We start from the raw sequence: 18,171 nt of genomic DNA on the forward strand, positions 1-18,171 counted from the left end.
GTTGTGCCCAACGTGCAGGACGCGACACTTGGCCTTGTTGAACCTCATCCCATTCACCTCGGCCCAGCGGTCCAGCCTGTCTAAATCCCTCTGGAGGGCCTCCCTACCCTCAGGCAGATCGACACCACCTCCCAGCTTGGTGTCATCTGCAAACTTACTGGGGGCGCACTCAATCCTTTCATCCAGGTCATCAATAAAGACATTAAACAAGATGGGCCCCAGTACCGACCCCCGGGGGACACCACTTGAAACAGGTCGCCAGCTGGACTTCACTCCATTCACCACTGCCCACTGGGCACGGCCCTCTAGCTTTCCTGGAAGGCTATCCTCACTTCCAATGCCCCTCACCCCTTTTGTGAACAAGGCTGCTTACAGCAGCAGTTTCCAGCCCTGGCGCTCTCTCTCTCCTAGCGTTCTGCAGGGGTTGCTCTCATGCCAGTGCAGATAAACTCACTTTTCCTTTCACCCTTTTGCCTTTTCAACTGTTCCGCTATTCGTACCCTCAATTACGCTTCCACCTACACTCAATTATGCTTCCACATACCATTAACCGAGACACCTTCTTATACCATCCAAACATTTTGTCTCGTTCCTTCCAAACCCACAAATCATACAGCCGGGGCTCTCTCCCTGCTCTGTGGTGGATGTGTCGACCCAGGGAGTTCTCTCCGAGAATCTGGGTGCATCAAAAGGAGGGCCGTAAGGAGGATGCGGGGACCAGATACCTCGGTACCTCGGTACCAGGGAAAGTTACGGAGCAAGTCATCTTGGATGAGATTGCACGGCATGTGCGTGGAATCTGTCCACTTCCTAACACAGAGGGCAATTCCACTGATCAAAGACAGACCCCAAGTATAAGCCTGGCTACCGATTTATCAGTCTTGCTTCTCTGTATTGCGAGCTCAAATGCTACCTAACTGGCAAAACCCCAGAGATGTGTTTAAATGAATTTCAGAAGATGCTTTTCTATTTTGAAAGGCAAACCTACTCATGGCTTGGCTTTCCTGAGCGACTAAACCTGTGTTTAGAAAGACATATTTTTTCTAGAAAGCACGTGAAAATTCAATGTTCTTACATTTTCCAGATCTCAAGAAAGGCGAAAAAGCACGAACATAAGGAAGCAACAATTTTACTAAGATAGAGTAGGTAAAGGAGAGTTGTTGTCCAGTGTGAGAGTCTGCACACATGTCGTAGCTCTCGGTGGTGGTCTGGTGGTCTTTTTGATGAAGGCTGTTCTCTTCCTGACTGCGTGCTTTTTGACGTGAGTCAGTTGGAGGACAGTTGGCGGGCTTTGGCTGGCTGTCTTATAGGCTACGACTCCTTCCTCCATCTGTTGCCTCCTTGTTAATTTGTGGTTTATTGTCCTAGCCAGCTGTCACACACTGCACTGCACACATAGGGTAGCTAACGACGTTACCTGGAGAAACAGGAGACCCGCTGTCTGCACTAACTGTCCAAGTCTGTAGTAAAGCATCAGTTATTGGCAGCCAAAAGCTGGATTAGCAAGGTCAGATCTGTAGCTGCCGATCCAGCACCCATGAAGGCACATAGCTTTTAACCTCACTTGTTTTCCTTAATTCAGCGGAGGGCCACGAAGATGGTGAAGGGCCTGGAGCATCTCTCCTATGAAGAAAGGCTGAGTGAACTGGGTCTGTTCAGCCTTGAGAAAAGAAGACTGAGAGGGGACCTGATCCAGGTCTATAAATATCTAAGTTGTGGGGGGCAGAATGGCGAGGCCGGACTCTTTGTGAATGTGAATGTGAATGGCGACAGGACAAGGGGAAACGGCCGGGAACTGCAGCATAGGAAGTTCTGCACAAACGTGCGCAAGAACTTCTTTACAGTGAGGTGACGGAGCACTGGAACAGGCTGCCCAGGGAGGTGGGGGAGTCTCCTGCTCTGGAGATGTTAAAGACCTGCCTGGAGGCCTACCTGTGCGACCTGCGGTAGGGAACCTGCTTTGGCAGGGGGGTTGGACACGATGATCCCTGGAGGTCCCTTCCAACCCCTACAATTCTGTGATTCTGTGATTCAAAGTAGTCCAGCGTTGGAGTCTGCTGCCTGGTAGGAGTCCATCTTCCTGTCCGTGTTAGCCTTCATGAGTGCTGCCAGGCGGGAGAATCTCTGTCCAGCAGATGTGCCCTCCTGGCTGTAGAGGTCCTGGAGCAAGGAGAGGCATCTGCTCCGGTGAAGCAGCCAGGCTTGTTTCTTCCTCCTGCCACACAAGAGAAACCGTTGGGCCCAGAGGCATGGCTGTGGAGCACTGAGTCAGACAGGGCAAGGGAAAGCAGAGCGGCGGGGCTAGATGGCTACACTGCTGGAGGAAGGGAGCTGATGCCAGGAGGGCAGCCGGGATGAAGGGGGCAAAGGAAGAAGTGCTGCTGGCACTGCGGCACCACAGGTGCATCCCTCAGCACAAGCTGCTTTTTACCCAAAGGTGTGCATTCTTCTCCCATGCTGCACACAGGGAGGCTGCGCCATTCCTGGCTCTACCATCCTCGCATCAGGCCTGAATGCCTCAGTCCTGCTAAGGCTTCGGAATGGGCAGGCCTGTGTCATGGATCAGGTACAAAACGGCTCTTCCTCTCTGCTGCTTGTCCCTTCTGCTGCTTACCGAGCCTGCTGTGGAAGGAAGGACGCTCTGCGTGTGGCCTGAGAAATCTGCTGCAACCTTTCCCACAGAGACTTGACAAAGGCCCCAGCACGGCTCCGGGGGAAATGCTTTTCCAGCAGGCTTAGTGCCTGCCTGCTCATTTTCCTGGCCAGCTTCACACATCCCATGTTCCTGCAGACCTGCACAGGAAGAGGGAGGCATGCAGATGTAGAGGACTTGCCCAAGTCCTGCCGAGTCTGCAGAAATGGACCAGGGACTGGCTGTGGCAGGAATATTCCCTGCCAGCAGGGAAAGCATCTGGCTGCATGCCTCTGGACACCCTTCCACTGCCTCTTTACCTCTCCTTTGAGGCTGAAGAAGATGGCCTCCTCAAAGCGGTCTACGGCACTCCTTTTTTCCTCTAGGGAGCTCCTCAGGACCTCCGCTTCATTCAGCTTCATGAAGGCCTTTGAACAAGCAACACAAACAGCAGGTGAGCATTGGCCCCTGGCCAGCCCCATCCTTCCCTGTTGCCTCCTGCAGCATCTGCCTTAGCAGGGCCCGTGTTCCTCCTGGTCATGCCTGCCCTAACACAGTCCTGTGGGCTCAGAGCACGGGCACCGAAGGAGTCAGTCCTCTTCTGTGCTAATGCAGCTCGTGCTGGCAAGCAGGGTAACTCACCATGGAGCTGTTGGAGACGTGCAGGTAGGCAGCCGCAGACTCCAGCAGGTAGTAGAAGGCTTGGGAAGCATTGCCCATGGCTGTGTAGTGGCGAGCCAGGGGCACAAGCACCGCTTCGGCGATGGCTTCACACTGGCAGCACCGGCCACTGTCCTTGGCCCGCAGCGTTGTGTGCTCGCCTTCTGCCAGAATCCCCTCTGCAGGGAGGGTCCTAGCCCTCCGCAGGTGTTCTCCAGCAATTACCAAGGCCTCCCAGCTGCTCCAGTTGTCCTTCTCAGCAGAGCCCTGGCAGCTCCCCTGCTCCTGGGGTCTGGAGATGCCAAAGCGGTGGAAGGCCACAAAGTCCCCTTCGTGGCACCTCTGGCATTTGTGTGCATGCCTCTCCAGGAAGGCAGCACACTGACAGTGAATGTTGATCTTCTGCCTCGTGGGCCACAGCTTGTAAGTTGCCTCCCACAGCAGAGGGGTGCAAAAGGCCAGGATTTTAGACTCCTGCTGCATGGTCTCCCTGCTCACAGAGGGCCTCTTCATCCCTGCAAGGCAATGAGTCCTGGCCTCAGACAAAGCTGGGGCCAGACCTCCAGGCCGCCCCAGCTGGGGCAAAGGCCACACTTTGCTGCGTGCTGCTGTCTAAGCCCAGCCTACGCTCTGCCTGCAAGCACGGTGGCAGAGGCTCTTCCAGCAGCCACTAAGAATTTCCCTCTGCACAAAGCCAGGTGAGCAGGGCCCTGTGGAGCCACACTGCTCCTGGATCCACGCTGCACCACCGCTTCTTGCCGGCCCAGAGGTGGGCAGCCTCTTTGTAGCACCTCACTTGCCTTCTGGCTCCTCGATGTCCAGTTGCTTCAGGATGTTGTCCTCCACCAGCTTGTCCAGCAGTGAATTAATCCTGTGCCTTTTGCTACTGGGAATAATGTGAACCAGCTGCTGGGTGGTAAACACCGGCCCTATGATGGCTGCAAACTTCAGAACCATCTGCTTCTCCAGATTGATCCGATCCAGCTCAGCCAGCGCAATCTCTGCCAAGAAGAAGCAACACGTCTTTGTCTTGCCTGTCCCTGAGCCTGAGGTTGGAGAAGCTGGACGGTTTCTCCAGAGGAAACGGGGAAGGCTTTGGCCTCCTCTCCCCAGGATGGAACCCGCTGGGCAACCAGAGCCCAGGATCAGTATCTTCAAGATGGCTCTGCTCCTCTCACACTCACAGGCCACAGGAGCCAGGGAAAGCAGAGACACTCAGACAAATGTTCCCGACCAACGATGGGGAAGGCACAACCAGCAGGTACGTGTGTCCCACTGTGCGACCTACTAGATCTGCACTGGGTTCATGCCCAGCAGTGCACACAGAGAGCACACAACATTCTCACCAGCCCAGAGCTGGACTCGGAGTTCCCCCACCCATGGTGTGCAGCGCACAGTCGGCTCAGAGCTGGTCTACTGCCCACAGAGGAAAACCACAGCCCGCAAAAGCGCAGGACTCTTCCTGCTTGGGCTGGAGTCACCTTCCTGGCAGAGCCCCGAGGCTGAGAGAGCAGCTCTGCAGCACACAGGTGCCCAGCCTCTCTTATCTGCACCCCAGGAAAGGAAGCTGGGGCACAGCCACAAACCGCTCAGCTCCTCACCTTTCAAGGCCACCGGCAGCATGGGGTTCTCCAGGCTCACGTCTGGTCTGATGGTACAGATCCTTTCGCTGTCATTCCTGGTACCCAAGCTCGAGGCAGCGGTGACAGCAGGTGACGCCTTGGCTGCAGAAGATGGGAAGAACAGGGGGAGCATGAGTAAGATCCGACAAGTCGTACCTGTTCATAGTCAGGCACACTGCCTGGCGTGCACTGAGCAGGGCCAGCAAACAAGGCAAGCCGGTCGATTCCCAATGCAAGCTTTCATTTGCATTGCCCACCCAGCTCTCTTCTGTCTTCACACCAGCTTCAGACCAAATGCCGTTCAGTCAAAACTTCTGGGCTCCTCAGACGGAGAATGAACGTTGCACGACACAATGTGGTGGTGATGCTGCCTTCAACAGCACTACCTCCAGAGCCAGGGAAGTTGCCACTGATGCTCCAGAAGGCAAAGCCCGTGCAGGCTGCCCCTAAGCAATGATGCTCTGCTTGGCATTGCTCTTGCAGTGGCATTCCCACCGTGCTCTTCAGTTCCCAAGGCCCTTGTGAGGACTTGAGGTTTTGGAGCAGTTTCCCGCTCCCCCAGGTGGGCTTTGCTCTCACAGGAGCTGAGCTGGTGTTTTGCCAAGGGAGCAGCACGGTGCGCAGCAGCCCACACCTCTGCCGTGGCAAGTTCTGCCCTGCTGCAGGGTCAGCCTCCGCCCAGAGTCACTGGGGAGACACAGGGCACGGCTGTGTGGGAGAGGATGCGCCGCAGCAAACAGCTGATCGGCAACAAGGGTGCTTACCAATCAGGCTCTGCCAGTTGTCCTGTCCTTCGTCCGGCCTCCCAGTGTGCAACAAGAGCATGTTGTTGCGTCGCAGGTAGCGCAGCAGTTCCTCACAGTAATATGGGATGCCAGAGCTTCTCTGGATCAGGAACCTGGGCAGGAGCACAACCCACAGCAAGGAAGTAAGGTGCAGCACAGTTCGGATGGGCGGTGAGTCGTTCAGACCTCGCAGGCTGACCAGCCTCTTCAACATGGCTAAACCTGGCTTCTGGAAGGGGCTTGGGTGTCTGGGGCCCCCCAGACTACAGCATTCCCGGGAATCCATCAGGAAAGGCTGATGGACGATGCCCAAAGCACAGAACAGCAAGCCACGGCAACAGCAAAGGGCTGACACCATCCAGACTCTGCTGCCTCGTGGCAGTTGCCCATTCTTAGCTCCCACCTGCTATGGCCAGGCTTGAGGAGAGACCCATACCCATCAACCCCCTTTTGGCAGGGCGCTTCCCAGCCGTGGTCAGCGTAAGTGCAACCCCTCCAGAAGAGCTCCCCAGGCTTGGGCTTACCTTGCTAGCTCCCTGGGGATGCTGCTCACTCCAAGGTCCTGGCAGGCTTTCTGCACTACAGCTGAAGCTTTCAGCCCTTCCAGACGAACACAAGTGATCGTCTCAGATGTCTTGCAGTCTGCGGCAGCTTTGAAAATGCTCTCTGTTCTGTCATGGCCCGGAACTAAGCTCATGACCATAAAGACCGTGACACTTTGAAGCAGGGGCCACATGATAGACCAGGACCTAGTGTCGAGGAAGTGGGCGTTGTCGATGAAAAATATGCCGTATTTCCCCCCAAGCACCTGAAAAAAAGGTGGTTCTGAGTGGAATCTGGTGGATTCTTGAGTGCCTTCCAGGGAGGACACACAACCTTTCTCGCTCTCGAGACAAGGGGATATTAAGCAGTCTCTCCCCAGCCACCTCCTTCTCCAGGAGTTTACCAACTTTGTTTCTGCGAGACTGCAAAGTCTCCTCTAACATCCGTTGCCCGGCAGAAGGAGAGAACTTGGGCAAAGTTCCTGGAGGGCCATGACCCAGGTGCATCGTCCTGCCGCCCTCTCTGGCAGCCACAGCGCGGAGCCAACAGCTGGCACAGTTGTTTGCCTGCTGTGAGGCAGAAGGAAGGAGACGTGCTCACCTTCTGTAGCACTTGTGTACAAGTCAGGTGGAACGCGCTGGCCCTTTCAGCGGAACACATCTTGGAAACCTCGTCCGTGATGGGAAACTGTCCAGGAAAGACAGAGAAGAACATTGCTGCAGATCTGGGCACACCTATCTCCCAGAGCAAGACTGCAGAGCAAAATGCCTCTGCTTTTTCATGTGGCCAGCACCAGCCCCTTTTCAGTGCCTTTTCCAGGGTGCTGAACAAGACACGGGGCACGTGCACAGCACAGGAGCACCCCATGCACAGGGGCACAGGAATCAGACAGGTGGGGTACGGCCTTCACAAGTCCCAGCCCTGAGCTGAGCCACTCCCAGCGGAGCATCCAAGCAAGACAGCCTCTCACTCTCACCTCAACTAAGAAAACATCGTTTAGCAGGCAATAGCTGCTCTCTTCCACTGTGTCTTGGAGCACGGTCTGCAGAGTGCGCTGCCTGTCACTGGAGGTTTCATCACCCTGGAGACCCAGCGCCCTGGCCACCAGTAGACGGATGGCAGAGAAGGGCTGCTTCATGTTGTCCTCTGTCAATTCCATAGTGTTGATCCTGCGGTGCAAGAGCGGAAGGCACTGAGATCCAGAATTGCCTCCTGGTAGCTCAAGCCCACCCAGACAGCAGTGCTCGATGGGTGAGGCGCCTGGTTCTTTCTGCAGAGGAAAGCAGGACTCCCATCTCCAAGTGCTTCCTGGAGAAGACCAAGCTTTCCACTTATAGGATGAGAAAGAGTCCTGAGGGGCGGCTGCAGGCCGATCACTGGGGGGGTGACCACGGCCTCTAGGTCAGCCCGGGTCACACTACGCACGCCCTGCAGCGGCCCTCATTGGGCTAAGAAGGAAGGCCTCAGCAGGTGGCAGGTCTGCGTCTGCCGCCCAGCCCGCAGCAAGGCTTTTCTGCCCCAGTGCTCCTTCTGGAAAACAGGCAGAGGGCAAGCAGTGCTTCTGAGACGGGCCACCTTGCTTGCCCTCAGCTCCAGAGCTGGACCTCTTTCCATCCCTTTGTGCTTGGCCCAGGGACAAAGGAGAAAAGCAGTGGCTCACAAAGCCAGCTGGAACTCTCCGAGAAGGCGGGTGCTGCTCGGGAGGGTCTGCAGTAGGCTTTTTTAGGAGGCTGCAGCACAAGGGCTGGGTACAGTGGCACCCGGACTGCAGTGTTTCATAAACAGCAGGGACAGGCAGGGGAGGGGTGCCAAAGTGACAGCTCCAAAGTGCTTACTTGTACTTAGTAGCCCGGTCTAAAACGGCCAGCTCGGCAAGTAAGTGGCTCTTTCCAGAGCCTGGAATGCCCACAAATGCCAGGATCTGTGCTTCTTCCAAAAGCTCATAGGCCTCCAAGCAGCAATCAAAGGTTTCGATCTCCGCCTCGCGACCTGCGCAGATCCACAAGAAAATGAGCTGCTGCAGCATGCCGAAAAGCGGGGAGCCCCTCCAGTTCTCTCCCCTATCCCGCAGCAGAGAGGGAGGGAGCGAGCAAGCGGCTGCATGGGGCTCAGCTGCATGCCAGGGCAGCACACAGCACAGCCCCTGGCACTGGGCAAAGGGAAGCAATTGGGCTTCAGATGAGTTCTCCACCTACCCAGCAAGGGACCATAGTGCGACCTCTCCCTGGCAAGGCCCATGTCATTTTGGCTAGAAGGGGGAGAAAAAAAAGTCACTTAGTTGGTCAGAAGCTATTGCACCCAGAGCCTGCTGTGGAGGGGTGGGAGAAGCCTCTCTCGAGCAGCATGTTACCCAGAGCCCATTCCCCTGGCCAAAGCTCAAGGTGGCACACTAGGACAGCTTCAAGCATAAAGAAGTCCAGCAGCCACGGCAGGACAGCTGAAACTAACAGAAGTCCCTTGTTGGATGCAACAACCAAAAAAATCCAAGATGAGGAAAGAAGCCAGGCTGCACTGCTGGCTAGCTGACTGCTCTGCCAGCCTGGACAAGCAAAACAAGCCTCTTGGAAACGAGGACCTGTGTCTCTCAGTGGCTTGGGATGCCCAAGCTGCTGGCACCTTTGCCTCAAGTCTTGCAGTGCTTTCCAAGAGACGGTAGCATTCACGTTCAAAAGGCCTTCCAACAAGGAGGTCAAAGACAGGAAGGAGGAAGACAGGAGGAGGCAGAGCATGTCAGCAGCCCATCTTTCCCCAGTGGAATACGACTGACCCACAGCTTCCTGCTGGGAAGCAGCTGGGGAAAAAAACCCACCCCATGCAGCAGAATGACCTGCTGGCTTAGTCATACACATGGTGGAAAAAAGCACAACACAGCAAGCTCAGAGGAAAGCTGCTCTGACAAAGCCCACAAGGCTAGCCTGTGTCTCCAAAGCCAAGCCAGTCTTCCCCAACCCAGTGCTATCACTTGCACTCTCTTAGCAGCAAGAGGCACAAGGGCAGAGAGGCAGAAAGCAGACCCACACCAGGGCTTCCGATCTTCTCAGCCACAGGCAAGGGAGGTCTGTGGGAGACCAGCCTGGTCTCACTGCAGAACTCCTCTCTGCCAGCCAAGGCTGTACCCTTGAGGCCCCTCTCCCCTCACTTGCACAGCTCAGAGAACACTTACTGCTCGGTGATCCCCATGTATTGATAGATGGTGACGGGATTGGTAACACCTTTCATGTCTCTCTGTGGCAACTCTTTGAAGCAGTAGCTGGGCAGGCGAGAGGCCGCGTGGGTCTCTGCATCACAGGACACCATCCCTGGGTAGGCTATCATCATGCGGGCGGCCAAATTCACCTTAAAGCCAAGGGCTGCCACACAGAAAGAGCATACGTCAGCGCAGTTGAGAAACCTTCAAGGCCAAGGGCAACCTCCCCTCCCGGGCACCGGACTACCCAAATGCAGGGCAAGCAGACCCAAAGGGAACCACATGTCTCTGAGCCCATCCTCCCGCCCCAAGGCCCCAGCGGGCTGCACCGTGTCCTTGCCTCAGCCCATCTGCCTTGTCCAGTCTGACGGGCTGAAGCAGACCCATGCCAGCCTCACATTCCTAAGACAAAGGAGCCCTACCTGTGTGTTCACACCTCTCGGGATGGCCAGTGAGGCTGCAGAACGCCGTCCCGCTGCTGACCCCGACGGAAACTTGCCTGGCACACAGAGAGAGTAACGTGCATTCAGCAGCAGCCCTGCTGCCGTCCTGCTCGCCCTATTCCATCCCTGCCCACCTCTCCCCTCCTCGGCACTGGGACCACAAACGCACCACATGGGTCTTGGGGACGTGGAGAGCTTGCGGAGCAACACGCCCCGGTGGCAGGGGACGTAGGTAGGGCACACGCAAGACCACTGGGCCCTTTCCCAAGGCCTGATGGCTGCAACCTGTGCCAGGCCACAGGCTCTTCTCCTTAGTGGGAAGGCTAGCAGGTACGGCCTGCACACTACCTACAATGGCAGTGACTGGAGGTCGAGGGACCGGGCCCAGGCCTTGTTGCTGGCCCCGTTGCCCAGAGGAGCCTGCCTCTGGCACTGAGGAGCTGTGTGCCCTGGTGAGGGCTCGCTCCGGCACGGTGACTGGCAGGCAGCGCTTGGGGGGACTGTGCCTGGCTGCTGTGGGCTAACCTGCCACCTCTGAGACGCTGCCTCCTTCCCACCAGGGGCGAAGCAGGACGAGCCAGGGGGGCACGTCTCTTGCTCATCAGTCCCCTCGTGCCATCCCAGGCAGCACACACACCCCGTCCCATGCACTCACTGGAGTTTTCTCAGCCCCGTGGAGGCCTTGTGGAAGATCTGCATAGCACATTCCAAGGTGTGGGTGCTCTCACAGGCCAATTTTCCTCCAGGAAATCCAAACACGCAGAGAAAGGTGCAGCCCTGCAAAGAAGAGGTGCAGTGCGTCTTGTTTTACAATAGTGATGGCCAGCAGCTGATGCATTCTGCCAGAGGCATCGGGGAGACCAGCGGAGCTTCAGGTCAACCCACAGCCACAGATGCCAGCAGCACAGCAGAGCTGCTTCCCATTCCCGTGCTGCCAAACAGACAGAGGCATCCTGGGGATAGGATGGCTATCATGCACTCACTTTTTCAAACAGAAGAGTTTTGTTGATTTCACCCTTGTGAGGGCTGATGATTTCTGAAATCATACTGCTGCTATCACTGAGGCTGCTGCTGAGCTCCACTACGCTGATCGTGTCAGGAAACTGCAGCTGGACAAAGAGGACGGTGACCGGCCGTAGCTCAGAGCACAGCTCCAGTGGCATGTCCTGACGAAGCTGCAAGAGAAGAGCGCATCAGCTTTGCCAGCCTGCTCTCCTGGGGGCTTCTCTGGGCCCAGAGCAGACACCAAGGGACAGCGGGCGTGCTGGCAACACCAGGTGCTACTGGAGGATGGGGAAGTCTTCCCAGGTACGGAGTCCTGGCACCAAGCTGCTCTGGCAGCGCTGTCCTGTGACACGTGCAGGCACGAGGGGAGACTCTTTGCCATCCTCTAGGCACCTGAGCGGGATCTTGTTCCCCTTGCTCCCTCCCCCAGGCCTGTGCAACCTCCAGAACTACAGCCATGCAGAAGACAGGGAAGTCTGCCTCCCACCATCCGTGTCTCTCAGAGGAGCAGCACAAAGGGACAGCTTCGGGGCACGTCTGGCCCCAGCAACCCTGGCATCTCTTTTCCTCGGGCTCTCGGCTCAGACTGCACTTTCCTCTGGCTGCCCGTTTTCCCGAGGGCTCCACACCGTCTCCTGCCCTCCCTACACACAGCCGCCAGCAGTAGTGGCCATACCTTCTGGAGAACTGCTGTCGGTATGTGCATCTCCAGCCTCGCTGCCACTTCAGGATCACCAGAGCTCCTAAGAACCGGCCTTTGGAGGGCTAAGGAAAGGAAACACAGGCCGTCACTGGCAGGGCAGGACCACAGGGGCTTGGGAAGCTGGACACAGCAAGGGAAAGATTCTTCTGTGCTTGCTCCTGTTCCTGACTGAAGCAGGCAGGACCCAGCTTTCCAGCCAGTCTCAGGACAAGGAACTCACCCGTCCCTTTCAAATGCCAATCCCCTCTGTACATGTTCAGCTGGCCTACAGCATCTTGGTATTCTTGGCGAGCTAAGTGCATCATTCTCACAACCTGAAGACACACAGGAGGAAAGGAATGCCACTGCCCTCCCCAGAAGCCCCAGGGCACACGGCCTGCCCCTCCACTCTCACTTCCCAGACAAGGGCAAGCCCACCTCCCTGGACTTTCAGCTGTGGCGCAAGGGAAGCAGCCTTGGCTCTCTGCCTAAGCTTATGGTTAGGGCTGTGGCCACATTCAGCCTCTCAGCCGCTCCCCGCCCAGGTGCAGGTCTTCCAAAGGGCTCGAGGCCACACCATTCACCCACCTTCATGGCCCTTCTGCCAGCAATAGATTGGGCCTTGATTCGTTGCTGCCCACACAGCTCCCAGCAGGTCTGTGACATCATGATTTCATAGTCAGCCGAAAGGCTTCGGGCCTCGATAACTTCCTCCAGGGCCTGGCTGCAGACGAAGAAGTACTGATGATCCCCACCTCTGACGGATAGGAAGGAGAGAATCCCGGCCGAGATCCCTGGGGAGGGAAAGACCAGCAGTGTTAACACAGGGAGCCTTTGGAACTCGGTAGCCCCCAGCTCTGCACAGAAGCTCAGCTGACGCCCAACCTGGAGACAGGCACCAGGGAGGGGAAGGGCCTTGGGCATCCTTTTCGGGGCCATACCCACACAGCTCCCAGAAATGGGCGTCTACAAAGGGGCAAACAAAGCCAACACTGACAGTGCGTTGGCACTGCCGGGCGGCCTACAGCACAAGCCCAGCAGAGCAGCAGCTTTGAGCAGCGTCTGCTCTGTTTACGTGAAGGCGGGTTGCAAGTGTCTGCCTAGCAAGACAAGAGCCTTCCGGAGAGTGAGGGGAAGAGAAAGGAAGAAAAGCAAACAGGGAGACCCAGAAAGAGGAGGATAGAAGAGGTCCTGTGGATGTCTCAAGTCAAGTCCCTGCCCACAGTCTGCTGCCCAGGCATGCTGTCTGTGGTGCGAGGAGAGCCTGCAAAAGCCCGGCTCAAAGCCATTAGGCAAAGCGGCTCCCCTTTGCTGGCCACGAAAAGCAGCAACCCTTGGCTGTTCAGCTCCTGGAACTTGAGGAAGCGTCCCAGAGATGACACATCCCTTATCCAAAGGGCAAGCGGGACAAAAGGGCCCGTCTGGGGACCGGGTCTGGGATCTACGTCCCAGTGTGGTCAGAAGTTGGGGCCCCCAGGGACAGCGCAAGCCGCGCTCTGGTACCCTCACTGGGAGCAAGGGGCCTGTGCTACAGCTGATGTGGGGCAGGCAGGGAAGGAGCCCTTGCCTCCCCTGCCCTCACTACCTCCTGCTCGCCCCCTGCAAATGCTGGCAGGGGAGGCTATCCATCGGCTCTAGAGAGTACCGGGGCTGACCCATCCATACCTATCTTCAGGTGGAGCTTGAGACCCATGTGCGTGTCATGAGTGCCGTACTTCTTCTGGATTTTCCAGGCGCACTGCAGCGCCACGTTGATGGCCATAGGCATCTGAGGCGGTGCTGCTCTCCAAAGCACCAGCACAGCATCCCCTGCGGAAAGGGAAGGGAAGGTGAAGGCTCTCCCAAGGGCTGACTCTCCCCGACTTGCACCCAGCCGCAGGGACAGCAGCAAGCAGCTGGCCGGCGTGCCGAGGAAGATGGGACTGTGGGAGGCCATCATCCTGAAGGACCTCCGGGCAGCCTGGCCTCAGCGACCCCTCCCATCCGCCGGGCCAGCCACAGCGACCACCAGGGCAGCAGAGCAAGAGGGTGGGTGGTGGGGGGCGGCAGTGAGGCTGACACCTCCCACTGCCAGTGCCCCTCGGCACTCAAAGACAGGGCTCCCTCCCCCCCACCGCTTCTCCCACGCCTCAGCGTTCCTGTAGAAGCCCTGCTCAAAGCTGGAGACAAAGCAGTTCCCCTTTGCTCTCCGCAAAAAGCAGGGTGGAATCCAGGAGGCTCCCACGGAAGACGCTGCGCATCAGCAGAGCGCTGACACTGCCTCCTCCTAAGGACACACCTGCAAACTTCAGGATGTCTCCTCCAAAAGCCAGCACCACTGCAGACAAAGAGAAGGAAAAGCAGAGTTACGGGGATGCCTTCTTCCAGGAGCCACGGGAAGAGCCACTGTGCCCGGAGAGGACCACCGTGGTGGTGCATGGCTCCAGAAAGCCCTGCTCCCAGGGCCGCTGCGGCCACAGCCCTGGAAGCTGCACAGCCAGCAGGGAGGCAGCGCCTCGAGATACGGTGCACAGCATGGTGAGAGCAGGAGGGCACCTCTGGAGAGAGTCTGCGCACCGCTCCACTCAAGCAGAGCCACCCAGAGCCTCCTGCCCAGGGCCACATCCCCAGGCCTTGTGAGGACCTCTGGGTGGGCAGATCGGCCGGCCTTCCTGGGCAACCTGTGCTGCAGCTCAGTCAGCCTCACCGCGGAGGCCTTCCTGCCCAGCAGAGCCTCCTGCCTTTCAGTTTGTGCCCACCACCTCTTGTCCTGGTGCCAAGCCACATCAAAGACAGCGTGGCTCCGGCTCCTTGCCCCTTCAGGGAGGCAGGGGCGGGCGGCCCAGCACAGCTCTCTCCACAGTGAGCCAGCCTTGGGGCTCGATGCCCGACAGCCCAGCAGCACGGCTCTTACCCTCCAGAATGTCCCCCATGTAGGCGTTGAGGACATGCGCCAGCTCCTCAGCTCCTCTCTCTGGTCCATTCTGCTGGACACACTTCTCTGCCAAGGCAGTGAAACCTGCCGGAAGGACACTCACAGATCAGGAGACGTCTGCGTTGCACCTGTAGCTCACCCCTTCCCCAGCCCCAGCTAAGCGCTCGTCACAACCATGGCTGACGGCGCAGGAGAAGCCGCCCGCTCTTTGGGCAGCACGGCAGCAGGCCTGCGCAGTGGCAAGATGGCCACCCTGCCTCGGGGCAGGCCTCGCAAAGGCCTGGAGTGTACCCAGGGCTCGTGTCTGTGGGTGCTCCACCATGCCCAGCCCACCTGAGACATCCGCCAGCAGCAGCACTCCCTCAAGAGATTGCAGGTAACCAGTGTCCTTCGTGAACTCCTCACAGAGAAGGAGGTTGGGAAGGAACACCACTTTCTTCCCCAGACCTGAATAGTAGCACTTCCTCTCCCAAGCAGAAGCCATTGTCAGCGCCCTGTGGTACCTGGGGTACCTCAGAACAAGTCGACCCTGCCCCGCTGCAAAGGAGGAGGACGCGACGCTCACCGCTCAGGCGGCAAAGTGAGCCCAGGGCCGCTGGCCCTCTGCTGCAGTGTGACACCACAGTCACTGGGCAGCGATGTCATCGCCGACCTCACAATAGCTGCCCTCTGGCAGCAGGGTGGGCTGCCAGTGCTGCGCTCTGTAGCCCGCGGAGCAGCTGCCGCCGTGACACAGGCTTCCCCCTTGACGCCGAGCCACGGCCTCCCAGGCCTCCCTTACTCAACGACAGTGCCCAAGGCAAGCCAGGCCTGCTGCCGAAAGAGCAGCTGCTTCTCCCAGCAGGAGCCGGAGCCCGGTTCCCGACGGCAGCTGGCTGAGCAATGGAAGGGCAGGCAGGGCACGCGCACAGGCTGCCTGTGCTGGTTGTGGCTGGGTGGATTCCTTCTCTTTGCAGTGGCTCTTACGGTGCTGCGTTTCGTGGTTCTGATGAACCATCATCCCGACTGGGGGCTGGGCTCGTGCCCTGTGCGCGCAGCCGCTAAGCGTGCAGTCGGAGCCCACGCTGAGGCCTGTCTTAATTCTGCACAGAATCAGGTGCTTGGCAATATTCTGCAAAGCCAGCATGCTCCCAAGCAGAAGCGTGGCTGCTCACACACAGCTGTGGACAGAACTGTTTCCCCTTGCAGTCTTTAATCGTTTGCTCCATTTCAGGGTTGCGGTGAGAGCAATAGATAGAGCAATACTGTAAGCCTCGCTTGAGGATTCAGGGCTTTCTCTGGTTGCGTAGTGCTGCAGACACTGTGCAATTACAGGCGGGAAAAAGAAAATTCTGGAGCTTGAGGCAATAGCCAATTGCCATTATCCTTGCACCCTTTCCTATGTAGTTCTTTTAGCCTTATGCATCGGACAAAGTAGACATTCTGCAGCTGTACTCATCATCCTAGTCTGAACAACATCATTTTTGTAATCGTTGTTCAACTCGAAAGATAAGGAGAGCTCCCATTAACAGAATGACTGCTGCTGGACCTCTGGCATCGACTCTGTGCCTAAGGAGATTTCCAAAATAAAGGTTTTTAAAAAGGTTTTGATTTTATACTTTGATTGATCCCAGCTGCTTTGCAGGATAAGGGAGGGTATGTAGCTGCCAATGAATTCCCAGCAGCCCACTTACTCGTTGCATCACCTTTGCAATCTGAGGAGACAGTTGACGGGAGCCCAAATCTTGGAATAGCCTCCTGGAACGCTACTTCAGTCACCTCACGTGCCTTACTAGTTCTACAGGGGAATGCCTCCGACCACCCTGGAGAGGTGTCAGTACCAACGTGCAGCGATACTCCCCTTTTCTTGGCAGTTCCGAGGAAGCAGTTGCCATTGTTGCCCTGGAAGGTTCTCTTTCCCAATAGGCCCACTTGTTCTCTATTCCTGGTACTAGGATCGTACCTGGTTGTGTCTGTTCCCCCAGTATGTTTCGTTGTCCTCCCTTAGAACCAGTTTCCCGAAAATACTAAGGGACATATCAGTGTGTCCACGCACCCATCTGTCAGCTTGCTCTCTTCCCTTCTTAATCATCAATTAGATTCCCATCCTCTCTAGAATATTTTACAGGTTCCGACTCAGGTTCAGACATTTCAAGTTTACCGTCTGGAATTAAAGCCTTCTCCTTAAAAGGCCTGTTCTGCCGCCTGATCCACCGTCTTATTTCCAGTGTCCTGTACAGTGTTACCTTTCTGACATCCCTGCTCCTGCTGGCCACACCATTTCTAATGCAGGCCAGGATGGCGTTGGCCCTCTTGGCCACCTGGGCACAGTGCTGGCTCGTGTTCAGCCGAGCATCAACCAGCACCCTCGGGTCCCTCTCTTCTTCACACTCATCCAGCCACTCATCCCCAAGCCTGTAACGCTGCATGGGGTTGTTGTGCCCAACGTGCAGGACGCGACAGTTGGCCTTGTTGAACCTCATCCCATTCACCTCGGCCCAGCGGTCCAGCCTGTCTAAATCCCTCTGAAGGGCCTCCCTACCCTCAGGCAGATCGACACCACCTCCCAGCTTGGTGTCATCTGCAAACTTACTGAGGGCGCACTCAATCCTTTCATCCAGGTCATCAATAAAGACATTAAACAAGATGGGCCCCAGTACCGACCCCCGGGGGACACCACTTGAAACAGGTCGCCAGCTGGACTTCACTCCATTCACCACTGCCCACTGGGCACGGCCCTCTAGCTTTCCTGGAAGGCTATCCTCACTTCCAATGCCCCTCACCCCTTTTGTGAACAAGGCTGCTTACAGCAGCAGTTTCCAGCCCTGGCGCTCTCTCTCTCCTAGTGTTCTGCAGGGGTTGCTCTCATGCCAGTGCAGATAAACTCACTTTTCCTTTCACCCTTTTGCCTTTTCTACTGTTCCGCTATTCGTACCCTCAATTACGCTTCCCCCTACACTCAATTATGCTTCCACATACCATTAACCGAGACACTTTCTTATACCATCCAAACATTTTGTCTCGTTCCTTCCAAACCCACAAATCATACAGCCGGGGCTCTCTCCCTGCTCTGTGGTGGATGTGTCGACCCAGGGAGTTTTCTCCGAGAATCTGGGTGCATCAAAAGGAGGGCCGTAAGGAGGATCTGGGGAACTATAGGCCCGTTAGCCTGACCTCGGTACCAGGGAAAGTTACGGAGCAAGTCATCTTGGATGAGATTGCACGGCATGTGCGTGGAATCTGTCCACTTCCTAACACAGAGGGCAATTCCACTGATCACAGACAGACCCCAACTATAAGCCTGGCTACCGATTTATCAGTCTTGCTTCTCTGTATTGCGAGCTCAAATGCTACCTAACTGGCAAAACCCCAGAGATGTGTTTAAATGAATTTCTGAAGATGCTTTTCTATTTTGAAAGGCAAACCTACTCACAGCTTGGCTTTCCTGGGCGACAAAACCTGTGTTTAGAAAGACATATTTGTTCTAGAAAGCACGTGAAAATTCAATGTTCTTACATTTTCCAGATCTCAAGAAAGGCGAAAAAGCACGAACATAAGGAAGCAACAATTTTACTAAGATAGAGTAGGTACAGGAGAGTTGTTGTCCAGTGTGAGAGTCTGCACACGCGTCGTAGCTCTCGGTGGTGGTCTGGTGGTCTTTTTGATGAAGGCTGTTCTCTTCCTCACTGTGTGCTTTTTGACGTGAGTCAGTTGGAGGA

At 56.6% G+C, this 18,171-nt stretch overlaps 1 protein-coding gene across 1 annotated transcript; it reads right to left on the reverse strand.

The window, feature by feature from the left end:
* Nucleotides 1-2,031: 2,031 nt before the first annotated feature.
* Nucleotides 2,032-17,681, reverse strand: LOC125687408 (adenylate cyclase type 10-like). Its single transcript, XM_048932536.1, is given in 24 exon segments — nucleotides 2,032-2,215; nucleotides 2,615-2,793; nucleotides 2,953-3,060; nucleotides 3,275-3,807; nucleotides 4,042-4,293; nucleotides 4,894-5,016; nucleotides 5,679-5,812; nucleotides 6,224-6,507; nucleotides 6,843-6,929; nucleotides 7,219-7,411; nucleotides 8,078-8,231; nucleotides 8,438-8,490; nucleotides 9,406-9,592; nucleotides 9,852-9,928; nucleotides 10,528-10,649; nucleotides 10,856-11,047; nucleotides 11,554-11,642; nucleotides 11,801-11,894; nucleotides 12,148-12,353; nucleotides 13,225-13,368; nucleotides 13,838-13,876; nucleotides 14,453-14,557; nucleotides 16,147-16,455; nucleotides 17,627-17,681. Coding segments are annotated over 24 exon segments (3,903 nt in total).
* Nucleotides 17,682-18,171: the final 490 nt, after the last annotated feature.

This window comes from Lagopus muta, chromosome Z, assembly GCF_023343835.1.
Source record: "Lagopus muta isolate bLagMut1 chromosome Z, bLagMut1 primary, whole genome shotgun sequence".
Taxonomy (NCBI): Eukaryota; Metazoa; Chordata; class Aves; order Galliformes; family Phasianidae; genus Lagopus; species Lagopus muta.